Below are 14,869 nucleotides of genomic sequence, written 5' to 3' on the forward strand. Positions count from 1 at the left end.
TCACAATTGGGTTACAGGAAAGTTATTGCCTCTCCAGTCAGTTAACGTGTACAACACTGAAATTTCCCCTCGATTTTAGTATAATAAAATATGGAGTTTATCTTTCCTCGTGTTTACTCATTCTTGACTTGGTGGTGGGTACAGGGGTTATTTACTTTAATTTTTTATGACCTTACGTACTACGTAACGCTGATCCTTTCCAGCGCAGTTTTTCTCGGGTTCGAGTCCCTTGGGACTGGAGACCATATTTTACTGTCTCAGATTTGAGATTTCCCTTTCCGTCGCAGGGTCACGCCTCTTTCAGCAGTTCTTCTGTTGCCGCGGATATGTTTCCAGTGTGCCTTTGCCTAGTAATCGCTATCTCTTCCGGTTCCGCCATTCACAATTTTTAAATTCATCTTTCAATTAGCTGTAACTGTAGCTTTGCTCAATAGGAGAAAGATGCAATGGAACACGATACACGGCATCCCTGAGAATGGCCATGTAAGGTCGAAATATTTTCCGAATGAACAGGCGTTGAAACATTTATGAAAGTTGCATTAACAAGACTGGAAATAAATAGCTGAATAATTAATCGATGCAACAGGATGCTTATAGAGATAAGCTTTATCGTGCCTGTCGTTTCGTGCCTTGACCCAACCTGCCATGAGGGCGAAAGCGCCGGTGCCAATTCAGAGTTCGCTTGGCTCACTCCGTCTCCACATGTCGAGAGTGTTACAAGTGTTGGTGACGTCCCTCATGGCGTCGCAGTGCGTCGCGTCTGTCGAAGTTTTGCTGGCCTTGCAAACTCACTTCCACGCTGGTTGCGTCTATCTCATGCAATCTCAGAACACAACAGGTGACAATCTTGTTTATTATTATTATTATTATTATTATTATTATTATTATTATTATTATTATTATTATTATTGTTGTTGTCTGGCAAGGTGGCACAAATTAAATCGTTATGGTTTAAATGATACATAGAGCCTAGTTTTCTCTTTGTGTGTGTGTGTGTGTGTTTGCTTTTTATCCATTTGCTTGTGATTACATTAGCATTGGCATTTGGGCTGTTAAAACTGAATTAATACTGATGATGACAATGGTGGTGATGATGATAATAATAATATATGAATTTTCTTACTCTGTTTTCTGTATATTTGTGATTTGTTGTTACTAGTTTCTTCTTGCTCATGCTAACTATGTAACTGGCCTCTGGGCTATGAAGTTTGCACGCAAATAAATAAGAATTGAACTGAATTACTGACTCCAGTCAACTTGAGCACATACAAAATAAAATATGCAGCACTTTACCTCGACAGTTTTGTCTTAAAAATATTCAGTATTTTTGTGATAATTGAAGACAAAAATGAAACGTACAGATTCTACATATCAGGGGTCGTCGGCATTCACGCGCTTAGTTTAAAAAAGTATTTGTAATGTCGCTGGAGGTTCCCCCTTGATTCTAGAAATAGTCTGCCTGTGTGCGCCTGCGCGGAACAGACGTAAGTTCCTACTTCCGGCCACTGCCCTTCGGCTACATGGGCCTCTGCTGGCAATGCGGTTTGGAAATCGACAGATACTTGTAGGAACCAACTTTTAAATGTAAATAACATGAAACGATATAACTTTTTTCTTGCTTCTGCTTTCTGTCCCTTCTTAATGTTGCTCTGTATCTATAATTATGTGGGCATAATATTAAAATGGATCTGAGAGTAGTAGACTGGGGAGCTAATGGACTGAATTAATCTGACTCGCGATAAGGAGCAGTTTAGGGCTTTTGTGAACACGGTAATGAAATGTCGGGTTCCATAAAATATTACGAATTCTCAAGAAGGGCTCAGCTCCATTGAGTGCGTCCCTAGTCGGCCCCATAATTAGACCCAGTTTCTTGAGTGTCGCTGTAAATAAACGAATACATTCATTATTATTATTATTATTATTATTATTATTATTACTTCTATTAATTACCATGACCGACTTTAATACCTTCTCTACTTCAATTCTGTTCTCTCCGCATTATGCAAGTTTCCCAGCTACCTTCTGCTTCATCCCTTTAAGGTCAAAATATTACCTCAGCANAAGTACAGTGCGTACAATCAAGTGCGCGCCGCGGCTGCAATTTGCCGTGAGTCATACCACCGCAGAACGGTTGCAACTCCTCCCCGCGACTGCATCCGTTCTGCGGTGGTATGACTCACGGCAAATTGCAGCCGCGGCTCGCACTTGATTGTACGCACTGTAGTTTCACGTATTTAAAATTGTATTTGGAGTTATTATTATTTAGAGGGGGCACGCGGTAGTGTAGATGATTGAGGCACTATATTACAAGCCGGAAGGTCGCGGGTTGGATTCCCGATGAAGTCATTGGATTTTTCAGTTGACCTAATCCTTCCAGCCGCACTATGGCCCTGGGGTCGACTCAGCTTCTAATAGAAATGAGTACCAGGAATATTTCTGGAGGTAACGGGCGGCCGGCGAGTAAGGCTGACAACCTCACCGCCATCTGTGGGCCGATTGTCTAGAGAATGTGGGAGCCTCTACGTCTCACAACCCTGTGGGCCTCCACGGCCTGTTACAGGGATACCTTTACTATTATCTGCATCCCCAACGATTCACTCCTAATTTTCACGCAGTCGGTCTCACTAGTCTACACGATTTAATGGTAAGGTAAAGATGTCCCTGAGCTTAACTAATTAAGCACTAAGCCATGAAGGCGTATGTGGGAGTGGATGTATAGATCCACATTTTCTTGACCTCGGCACTAGCTGGTGAGTGATCAGCTTCACGCCCCGGCCGCTTTACCTCCGGAGAAAGAGCCTCTGGTACCCATTTAAGAGGAGGTTGGGTCGACCCCAGAAACGGTCTTGACGACGTGGAGAAGAGAAAATTTTTTAACCTACCGGGACTCGAACTCCGACCCCTAGGTCGTTCAGCCCGTAGCCAGTCGCTATACCGACTGCGCTAACCCGGCTCCACACACGATTTAAAGTTGAAGCAAAACATGGGCAGAATGGAGACAAGTACAACAGCTAGCAGCTTCAGCTCAACCCACGAAACAGAGGAATATCTAGCAGCATGGGTCATGATAGTCCTCGAGAAGCTTGAAATTACTCATCACGTCAAGCAATTTTCCACCTTCTGTACAACCCGAGTTTTCATTCCGCCAATGCGTTTTACCCGGAGCCTCTAAGAGTCCATAATTTCTCTCTGATCACTTTAATGTTACTATCTCCACACGTGGGCGCCAAGAGGACTTTCTTCAATGGGAGGGGGGGGGCAGCCAGAAAATTTGCTCATGCCCGTACGTTTAAGTTGCCTAGGCGTATTTTTAAGTATTTTTCTGCAATATGCAGAATAAAATATTTTTATTTTTATGTTAATATTTATTACATTTACTTTTTTTAATTTTAATTATTTACAAAAATTCAATGGGGAAGGTGAAAGATTCACGAGTTTCCCCCTGCCTGTGCCCATGTTGCCCCCCACAACTATAGGCTTTTTGGATATTTTCTCCCTCTGAGGGATTCTGATCAAAATCTAATATTCATTTCTACATTATCCTCTACAGGCCAGACGCCATTATTGATTTAAACATACTAAAATATGAAGTGAAAGAAACAAATTTTGAAACTTTTCGTGGAACAGTTTCTCCGTCCTTTCAGCCCCTAACGCCTTTGTCTGTTCCCTGTTTTCTGAGGGTATCCATTCAACAGAAGAAAAGCTGTTCACTGCGTTAGATACCAAGGTATACAGCCAGAGGATGGGCCTCAATTAGTCACATGTCATGTCTGCAAGGCGGGCCACAACTGCTCGTTATAGACGATTAATATTCATGTCAGCTGAATGTTCGTCCATACGTTAATAGCCTGGAGTATCTTTCATCAAACACGCAAGAAAGCTCAGACGTGTACGGTCTCACCATAACAGCATGGACAGGTCAATAAAGCAGGATTAATTGCGGGCACAAAATGGAGGGATAGTCGGTGAACAGCTTATGAGGCTTATTTTACTCGAAATTGATTGAGATATGAAACGTTTCTCTCTCTCTCTCTCTCTTTTTATGACGCCAGTAGCTACACTGGGAGCCGGGTTAGCATAGTCTATGTAGCGACTAGCTACAGGTTGGACTACCGAGGGGTCGGAGTTCGAGTCCTGGTAGGGTCAAGAAGTTTCTCTTTTCCACGTCGTCCAGACCGGCTCTGAGTCCACCCAGCCTCCTATCCAATAGATATTGGTTCTTTCCCTGGGATTAAAGCGGCCGGCGCGCAAAACTGACTACTCATCTCCAACTAGTACCGAGGTAAAAAAAAGTGGACTTATATATCCACTCCCCCATACGCTTTCATGACGTAATACTTAATTAGTTAAGCACAGGGACAACTTTACGTATTTTCATAGTAGCTACACTCTCGTCGAAAGGCAGGATGACAGAAAAAGGATTTGGAAATAAACTTTCAGGTCCTGACCGGGCATATTGCCCTGGAATTTTGTAATATCTCATTGCTCGCAGTTTCTTATGCCTCTAGGCGTTTGTGAGTCGCACATGAACACCCACAGCGTTCAGCATACTCCACTTCTTGTTTCCTGGCGCTACATCCTTGTGCATGTCTTGCCCACCTCCGTGGTTTCCTTACAAGAAACTTTTTCCTGTGTGGTGTCGTTAACCTCACTCCCAGTCAGAGAGTACACTTCGTTTGGCCCCTACCCTTTGACATGTCTGGTATGGATGACCCTACCAGGAACTTGCGCTCCCGCCAGCATAGCTCTCCGGGTCATTGAGGCACGGAAACCTTATCTGCATGATGAAGCGGTAGTCCTTGAGGGGGATCCAGCACATTACCTCTGTTAATTCTACCAGTAAGACCAAAACGCCTGCAATATATCTGGGCAACGTGCAGCACTTATGTGTCGGAGAATTTGTCACCCATCATGGCGCTCATACGCCTGAATATAGAAAGCAGAGGTGAAGGCAAATCCACCAGCGTGCTCGCGAACCACGTTATGATGGCGTCTATGTGCGTATGAGTAAGGCTCCACAAACCTTTTTTTTTATTTAATACACTTTTAACCTACTTTCCTATAAGGAGCGAGTAAATCTACTCCTAAAAACTTGTGAACTATGAAATTAATTTTCACGAAACTTGATATGAACAACACCACAGACACGTGCTCTACTAAAATTGTTATAATCCACATATTTCATGGATGACTTTCCTTTCAGGCGTGGAAGAGAGGCGGTTTATGAAGTTCATGTCAACAAGAGGCCGTGAGGTGGCAGCATCTGTCTTCAATGAACCAAATCAATTGATACCCCGGACGTGTTCTTACAACAGGCCTTTTCACGTGCTGCTATCTAGCGACGAGAATACGAAGTTGGCCTTAAGTCAGGTCAGTAAACAGTGACATAGCTTGGTATTACCTTGCCTGTATGAAATCCCCACATAATATTGCACTTTTACGTGAATGTTTGCTTCATTTTCTTAACATACAGAGAGAGATAAGCCAAAATATCATCATATCCAAGTCCAAGTCCAAGTCACATTGCGACTGACGGTCAGTCAGTCAGTAAGTCTTGGTGTCGAGCCCTGTCTGGGGCTCATGACCAGATAATTATTACTGTTGAACGTTGCGGTTTTGTTTTTTTGTGGGGCGCCCTCTCTGACGAGAGGACGAGTCTGTCTCTTTACATGCTACTGGTCCTTGCCAGCGCAGTCTTTCTCGGGTCCGAGTCCCTAGGGACTCGCGACCGTATTTTACTGTCTCAGATTTGAGACTTCCCTTTTCGTCGCCTCCTACGACTCGCAGGGTCACGGTGGAGGTATTCGACCCCGCCTCCACACGGGAATAATCATATCCTTTCGTATGTCCCATTTTAATTACATTTGAGCCATCTGACAGTATTTACGAAACTACGAGTTGTCAAGATGCCATCAAAAATCACCCCACCTTCAAGATATTTAATTTTCTCACAGAATTGCTGGGGTTTTGGACATTTTCCATCGTCCGGAATTTAGGTAATAGAGGACACGACGTTTCGGAAACTGGATCTATTTCCGTCTTCAGGTGAGAAAGGAAGACACCTACTCAGTTGGGCCCCTTAGAAAGAGCTAATTTCATTCACACACTACATTAAAAGTGATCATCAAATTAGTAAAATGTCTCTAGTTTTGCATGTGTTTCTCTCACTTTACACCGGCCGCACATGGGCCATCATCAGTCAGACCACTGCACTGTTCACTTGTCTATCGTCATTGTTTAGTTTTTCATTTCTTGGTTCGTGATTGTCGCTTGCCGATTTATCTTCGGTTCTTTATAAGAAGGCATCAATGTGTGTTTTAATTGTTAATGGTATAAATGTTAGCATATACAACTTCTTGATTGATTTACTGATGAATGCACATAACTTACAAATAATTACTAGATTAATGTAAGGCGGAACTGGAGAAGTCACGTACACTGCCTTGTAAAATATCCAGGCGTGACAGTTTCCTTTTGTTTTCAGTTATCCTCAAAACGTGGCGTCATGGCCGACGCTGTGTGGCTTTTGTTTCTTGAAAAGTCAGTTGATCAATTCTTCGAAGATGTGTATATCCCAGTGGATTGTGAGTTCCTAGTGGCGCAGCGTAGAGGCGGTAACGTTGTACTACTTACTGAGATCTACAGAATGGACAAGGGACTTCCCCTACAACATAAGGAGTTCGGTATTTGGAACCAGAGCGGTCTGCACGCGTCACGTGAAAGCCTGGTTCGTCGCAGGTCTCATTTTCACGGCTTCACGATCACAGCTACATCTATAAATGTAAGCACAAAATAAATAGCAGATAGACATTCAATCCGATACTGTAGTTCAAATTCGGAAACGATGTCACCTGGTCGATAATGAAAACAAAACGAACTCCGTGGCTTTAGTCCTCAAGCGAAATATACCGACCAAGCGACCGCCGCTTGTCAGCGAAGTTACTGACAAACACTGCCAGAAGTTTGTTCTTGGGGTCCGAAGGAACATAATCGTAGTCACAAAAATCCATAAGTGGCCTTCATTCTAAGCCAGTTCATTCCAATCATTAGTAGACCATATTTTATAACATACATTCTGATACTGTCCGTCTAATTTTCGCGGATTCTTGAGAATGTAACGGACCTCCGCGTTCCATAAAATACGGGGAATTTATTGAGTAGCTAAGCAACTATTAGCATCTCACGAAGCTCTTTGTTATATGGAGCAAGCTAGTAGTTTTCTGCATTTAGTTTCTCCAAGGAACATCTGTTGACATTTGTGTCATTTGCATAGTGTGCTTAGTGTACCAAGAGCAGACGAGTGCACCAGAAGGACCTGGTAACACACGCCTGACTGTATCAGCAAAACTTCGCTACAAAATGCGGCATTAACACGGCAGCTGCCAACGCCTGTAATGTCTGCAAAATGTGTTGCAGAGTCCTCCTCTGGTGCTTATGGATGAGGAGAAGACGGAGATGAAAGGGGGGCTCTTTGGATCCGTCTGGACCAGACTGGAGAGACGCCTCAACTTCACGTGAGCCTTCGCAGTTATTCTAATTATGAGACCGTGTAGTCTGGTAAATTGGAGGAGCGTACTGTCCCAACTATTTAGCCTCATGATGGAATTAATATATTCCTCCGAAACGTTGGTATCACGTACCAGAATGTAGTAAGTGTCGTTGCCTAAAGGACCACAATATAAATCTTCACCTCAGATCTCGTTTGTCTGTAAAATGTTTGTGTCAACTCTGATACATATCAAAATATATTATAGAAACCATCATGAAGCTGAGGAATCAAATAAACACGGGTTTTCATACAGGCTCTATGCATAAAGAGGACTGAGCAACAAGACACAGCCGTATTGCTGAGGTACCGATGTAATGCACTGTCTGGATCTCATGTTCTCCATGTGGGGGAGGACTGAGCAACAAGACACACAGCTGTGTTGCTGAGGTACCGATTTAATGCACTGTCTGGATCTCATGTTCTCCATGTGGGGGAGGACTGAGCAACAAGACACACAGCTGTATTGCTGAGGTACCGATGTAGTACACTGTCTGGATCTCATTGTCTCCATGTGGGGGAGGACTGAGCAACAAGACACACAGCCGTATTGCTGAGGTACCGATGTAGTACACTGTCTGGATCTCATGTTCTCCATGTGGGGGAGGACTGAGCAACAAGACACACAGCCGTATTGCTGAGGTACCGATGTAGTACACTGTCTGGATCTCATATTTAGTAGCCTTCCCTAACCGAGTGAGGAGTATACGAGTATATACAGGGCGTACCAACTTGCAACTGTTGGTAGTGCAGGCCTACTGGGATATCAATTTTCAACTTTTCGTCATAGGCCATGCAGGGAGCTGAAGCCAGACCACAGATTTTACTGTGCAGGACACGGTACGTGATTCCCAGCCTGCGGTCCTGGGGTACAGTCTTCGCCAACAACACGACCACCGGCGTCCTGGGCGTTCTTGCGGACGGGCAGGCGGAGGTCGGAGTCTTTCATATGATTATGACGTCACGCCGGATAGACGTCATGGACTTCAGTATCCCGCTGCTGAGCCCCAAGTCTGTACATCTATAACGTATTTATTTAAGGACGTCAAATCAGCCGAATAATTTAGTCGGCTATGATGATTATGCATGAATAGTTTATATCCTGTCTGGTAGCAGAGCGTGGTTGTTCCTCTAAACAGACCGTGGATATTGAATTCAGCCACCAACGAATTATAAGGTTTAATCTTCAATTTTTATAAGTCTTCCAAGAAATATTTTGAAGTAATCCACAACCACTACTTGTTCACCTTTTCAAGTCATCAACGGCGTGTTTCAGGTACCACATATTTCTTCGACATGCATTTCTATACCTAAGAATTTACGATGCATCTGCTATGCTTACGTATATTATGATGCAGGTGCCACGCAATCATAGTGGTCTTGTTTCCTACGTATAGGAACGCTTGCGACACCTTGAATACACGTCAAATGTATGATGCAAAAACTGTTTGTTCATTAAGTGTATTCATCCTTTCATAAGGCTTTATGTGACTCACATTACACACACGATTTTTATCAGGAGGGTGTTTTGTATCCGTGAGCTCCCTTCATTATTGTTCAAAATGTGGTGGAATTCTTCTGACACCCGGTATAGTTATGTGGGTTTTGCGTACCCGCTCGTGCCTTTGTATGTTCACGCAAAGCTCTCGTGGGACCTTCTGTGTAGTTATGCAGGTCATACATCCTTGTAACTTTATTTTACCCATGTAAGAGCGCTCGTGAGGCACTGTATAGTTTAAGCAGACTACATAATCATCAGTTTAGTTGCTTCACGTATGTGAGAGCGCTCATGTGACACCTGGTGTACGTGTAGGTTCCACATATTCGTCCGCCAGCCAGACGGCCTCCAGCTCCAGTGGAACACATATCTGGCGCCTCTCAGCAGGACCCTCTGGCTCACGATTGTCCTGCTCATCCTGCTCATCGCCCTGTTCCTGTCAAAGCTTCAGCGCCTTGGCCGACGTCACGGTATCGCCGAAAAGACCCTGGAGCGCTTCTGGTTCAGGGACTGTCTGTTCTTCATATTCGGGGCTGTCTGCCAACAAGGTGTGTACCTCTTTCACTGCTACTCCTCTGTTCCAGACAGGTTTCCTACAGTATCTAACCAGAAAGCGATCGGTTCAGTGCAGCACAGAGCTCTGGATTTGCATTTGCGAGGTACTGGTCACAATATGGTCCAAGTTTATGCTTACCTGACTCACTCACTCATGGAGCTGAGCCCTTCTTGAGAAGCTGCCAATTGTGCAGCTACTCAAGGACTTCCCAGCATTTTATTGAACCTGAAGGTTCATTACCGTGTTCACAAGAGCCCTCCACTTGTCCCTATTCTTAACCAGATCATTCAATTCCATACAATCCCATTCTATCTCTCTAAGATCCATTTTAATATTGTTCTACCACTTATGTCTTGATCTTCCCAATGATCTCTTTCCTTCTGGCTTTCTCATCGCTATCCGATATGCATTCCTCTTCTCCCCCATTCGTGCTACATACTCTGCCAATCTCATCCTCCTTCACTTGATCACTTATCTTGACTCAGGTTTCAATATTTTCCTCAGTCTCTCAGGACAAGTTCATAAAAATATATATTAAAATGTCAGGAGTGACAGATTACTGACCTGACGGCCGAGGAATTTGGGTTCGATTCCCGACGATGGCTTTTGCTCTGCTCCACTGACCGGCCTTGTGGCCCACGCAGCCTCCTATCCAATGGGTACCGGGTTCTGTCTCCCGGGATAACGCGGCCAGAACGTAAAGCTGATCGATCAGCTCTGTCCAGTGCTGAAGTCAAGAATGGTGGCGCTATACCTCCATAACCTCGTCCGTCTTCATGGCGTGATGCCTAATTACTTAAGCACAGGGAAAATTTTAGCGTTTACCTTGAAATATCTGCTCACGTAATTCATGATCATATATATATATCGTATACATATACAGAGTGCCCAGGGGGAGAGGTCAGTATTCTGGGAGGTCATCGTATTAAGCAAAAAATTATATTCCTACGGGGGCACGCGGTAGTGTAGTTGGTTGAGGCACTATGCCTCAAGCCGGAAGGTCGCGGGATCGAAGTCCGATGAGGTCATTTGATTTTTTCAATTTACCTAATCCTTCCAGCCGCACTATGTCCCTGGAGTTGACACAGTCTCTAACAGAAATGAGTACCAGGAATATCCTCGGAATGTCCTTGAGGGTAAAGGGCGGCCGGCGCGTAGGGCTGACAACCTAACCGCCATCTGTGAGCCGATTGTGTAGCAAATGTGGGAACCTCAACATCTCACAACCCTATGGGCCTCCACGGCCTGTCACGGGGATACTTCTACTTTTTTTATTGCTAGTGAGGTGGGACTAAGTCCCTTGTACTGCGGCCACTTCTGGCCTATTGTACCAGCCCCAGATGATAGGTGAGGTTGATTGTGGAGCAATTGGTGGAATGAAGATTGGCAGGGGAAACCGAAATACTAGGAGAAACCTGCCCCAGCGCCACTTTGTCCACCACAAATCCCACTTGACCAGACCCGGGATCGAAGCCGGGCCGCCGCACTGTACGGTTCCAAAACTGTTGATAAGAAAGATATATTACTACTGTTTCTAATACCGGTATTTATTGTTCAAGTGACAAAGTTGGTACAGTTTACCTAGTATAACACATTTGCGAAAATTCCACCGTCAACATCAGTGCACTTCGCAACTCGCGTGAGGACATGGCGTGTTGCTCGTCTGTAGAGTGAAATAGCTCTATCTCGGAAGAGAACACATGTACATGTATACAGTTTTGCTTGGAATGGCCGTTACTGTGGTCTCACAGAATATTCACCTCTCCTCCTGGGATACTCTGTATATACTTCTGTTTGTTTGGTATGACTCGTTCCTGCGCAGGTGCTGAGGTGCAGAGCCCGCAGCTGACTTCGTGCCGTGTGGTGTACCTCACAACGTACCTGGGCGCTGTGGTCATGCTGGCCTCATACTCGGCCACCCTGATCTCCTTTCTCACCGTGAGGACCGTGAAACTGCCATTCAACGATATTGAGGAGTTCCTCAAGGTTGGAACACACAAACTCGGAACTCTGGAGCACTCAACAGCACTTAACTTCTTCAGGGTGAGCACCGTCGCGACATAAATGTGTGTGAATATTATCATTGGCATGTTGCATGTAACCAGTGGTCTCGTAGATGTTAGCAGACGTTCCTCAGAAACGTCGGTAAAGTTCTACCGGACCACACGGCATGTCCTCCCAGATCACATGGATTGTACTGGTTCAAGACAGGATCTGGTTTCCATAGCAAAGTGAACAAGTGTTGACTGTGCAGGAGTCTGAGATGCCCCTGTACCGGGAAGTGTACCGGCGGTTCCTGCAGCCGGCACACGGGACCATGGTGCCCGACGTGACGGCCGGCCTGACGCGACTGTGCAGCTCGAAGTACGCGCTCCTGGCGATGTACGTAGACACTGTAGGGTACATGGAGCACGTCACGTGTCCTGTAGTGAGCCTGCGCAGAAGCTACTTCCGGTCCAGTCTGGCCTTCGGGCTGGCGCTCAACAGCCCGTACAAGGCCTTCCTCAACTATCAGTAAGACATCCTAGAGATGAATTGAGCCACTCGGCACTTGACTAGCAAAATAGGAGGCACGTCAGTATTTGAACCTTATCAGTCACTGAGTCAGTCAGTCAATCAATCTGTAAGTCATTTAATGACTCAGCTATGAAATAATCAGGTACTCAGCTTTTAATCAACCAGCTCTTGAATCTTCTAGACAACTACTCATTCATTCATTCATTCAGCCAGTCCTTTAACCTGACAGTCAGACAGGCAGTCAATCAAACAGTAAGCCACTCAGTCTGTCAAACATACACTCAATCAGCTCACTTACCTACTTACTCATGGAGCTGAGCCCTTCTTGAGAAGAAGCCAATTCTGCAGCTGCTCAAGAATTTCCCAGCATTTTATGGAACCCGAAGGTTTATTACCCTGTTCACAAGAGCCCTCCACTGGTCCCTATCCTGAACCAGACCAATCCAGTCTATACCATTCTATCTCTCTAAGATCCATTTTAATATTGTCCACCCACTTATGCCTTGGTCTTACCAGTGGTCTCTTTCCTTCTGCTTTCCCACCAATATCATGTATGCATTCCTCTTCTCCCCCATTCGTGCTACATGCCCTGCCCACCTAATCCTCAGCTACCGTTCATAAATTTAGTCAGTCAGTCTGCTATTCAGTCTACCAGATAACTTGTCAGTCTGCTGGCCAGTTAATCTCTCAATCATTCAGTTCTCTCGGCTTGTTTGTAAGTATGAATGAATGAATGAGGGGTAGGCCTTCTCGGCCCTTGCACCGCGACCTCAGTGGTCCATTGTGCTTCCCCTTTTTTTATTATTTCCTCAGCAACCCCACGATTCGGATGAAGCGCAGGATTTTGGAAGTGGGGGCGTCGAAATAGTCACTTGGTTCCATACAGTATTGACCCAAGTGACGTAGTCTTAAAGAAGCTAAAGCCTCACATTCACACAGGACGTGTGTGGCTTGTAAGTAAGTCAGCCTATCAGCAATGTCTCTCCCTGTCTGTCCACAGCCTACTCACCCTTCAGAACGATGGAGAACTGTACAAGTTACAGCAGTTGCTGCTTGCACCCCTTCGCCAGCAAGACGCTGAGGAGCTTGCGCCGGTGGACGGCTCGGTAAGCGTGGAGATACAGCACCTTCTGCCCGTCCTCACGGTTCTGGGGGCCGGCGTGCTGCTGAGTGCCACCTGCTTTCTGCTGGAGTGGGCCGCTGGGCGCCGGACGCGCTCCAAGCAGAAGACAGCCGTAGCTGTCTGACAACGGCGACGATCATCATCTGGTTACTAATTGTCCCTTCGCACTAAGGCGCCACCATCCTGGTCTCTGCTTGAGGGGATACATCTGCTGTAAGCCGGCCGTTACTGGGGAACGACTCTGTAGGGTCCGTTCCCAGCTTATATAACGAGGCCACGGTTTGAGTTAGTCACAGCCAATGTCGAGCTGTGAGAGAAGCGCCAGCCAGCGAGGAATCCACAGAGCTGATAGCCTTTAATAAGCAACGACAAGTGAAGACGAACAAAAGGCTTAGTGCGTGCTATAGTGAAATGTAACGTGTGTAAATTAGCGATAGGGCTCTAATTGTTTGTAGTTACGATTTATAAGTTTTCAAAGAATTCAATTACCAATCCGAACTCCGTGCCTAGTCACTAACACGTGACAATGCTGAACGAAACTGCACACGAAATAACTCGGGGAAGAACATAACAGCGTGGAACTACTCGTGTCACCATTGCACCGGAGAATAACTGCAGAATATGAACCGGAATATGTTTAGGGGATGGAAGGGTGGAAAAGTTTTCAGCATCCCCTGCAACGTGCTAAGTCTCTGCACTTCCACGGCGACGACGTTTCGCCGACTTCATTTCGACGTGCAGTGTACACGCTTTGCTTCGGCACGGCCTGACGTTCCATGCGAGTGGCGAACTCTGTTCTGCCGCCCAAGTTCTTTACCCTAAAGAGGAAAGGAAGTTGATACGTGAATAAGGCAGTCTTCTGGATGTGACGCCGTGTAGGTATTGTGTTAACCGACGTTTCGGACGAACGTATCGCCTCCTGCATCTGCTCACGCTGGTTCTTCTCTTGGGGATTTTATTCTTTTTTCTTCTACTCTGAAGATGGAGGCGATACGTTCCTCTGAAACGTCGGTTAACACAATATCTACACGGCGCCACATCCCAGAAGACTGCTTTCTTCATAGTCACCGCCGTGAAAACCTCAAATCTTACAAGTTGATACATTTTAGGGCAGCACGTTTAGACAGAAAGAGAGGTACAACTCCGATACTGCCCACAGCAGTTCACCAGGGCCTTCGTGGCCACTAGCCTGTATATTTGCACGTAAAGTGAAGATCTAGGCCGCGCATAGCTCAAGCGATTAGTCGCTGGCTTCCCGATCCCGGGTCTGGTCAAGTGGAATTTGTGGTGCACAAAGTGGCGCTGGGGCAGGTTTTCTCCGAGTACTTCGGTTTCCCCTGCCAATCTTCATTCCACCAATTGCTCCACAATCACCCTCACCTATCATCTGGGGCTGGTACAATAGGCCAGAATTGGCCGCAGTACAAGGGACTTCGTCCCACCCCACTAGCAATAATAAAAAAAAGTGAAGATGTAAGAATGTAAGGGACTGGTCAGACTTCGGTGGCAGGAAACCAGTGCGAATTGAGAGAAATCTGTGTCATACCCGAAAAGAACAGTTCTATGAACTTCCAGACAGAGTGAGCCACTGGTGCTTTGTAAAAATTGTAGTCTACATCATTGAATAAA

General features: G+C 45.5%; 1 protein-coding gene across 1 annotated transcript; it reads left to right on the top strand.

The window, feature by feature from the left end:
- The first annotated feature begins 728 nt into the window (after positions 1–728).
- Positions 729–14,137, top strand: LOC111863590 (glutamate receptor 1-like). Its single transcript, XM_033751129.1, has 9 exons — positions 729–838; positions 5,204–5,370; positions 6,485–6,781; positions 7,417–7,514; positions 8,381–8,557; positions 9,360–9,592; positions 11,423–11,643; positions 11,855–12,114; positions 13,118–14,137. The coding sequence occupies exons 1-9, from the start codon at positions 739–741 to the stop codon at positions 13,362–13,364; spliced, it is 1,800 nt and encodes a 599-aa protein (XP_033607020.1). The 5' UTR covers positions 729–738; the 3' UTR covers positions 13,365–14,137.
- Positions 14,138–14,869: the final 732 nt, after the last annotated feature.

This window comes from Cryptotermes secundus, unplaced genomic scaffold (genome assembly GCF_002891405.2).
Source record: "Cryptotermes secundus unplaced genomic scaffold, Csec_1.0 scaffold57, whole genome shotgun sequence".
Taxonomy (NCBI): Eukaryota; Metazoa; Arthropoda; class Insecta; order Blattodea; family Kalotermitidae; genus Cryptotermes; species Cryptotermes secundus.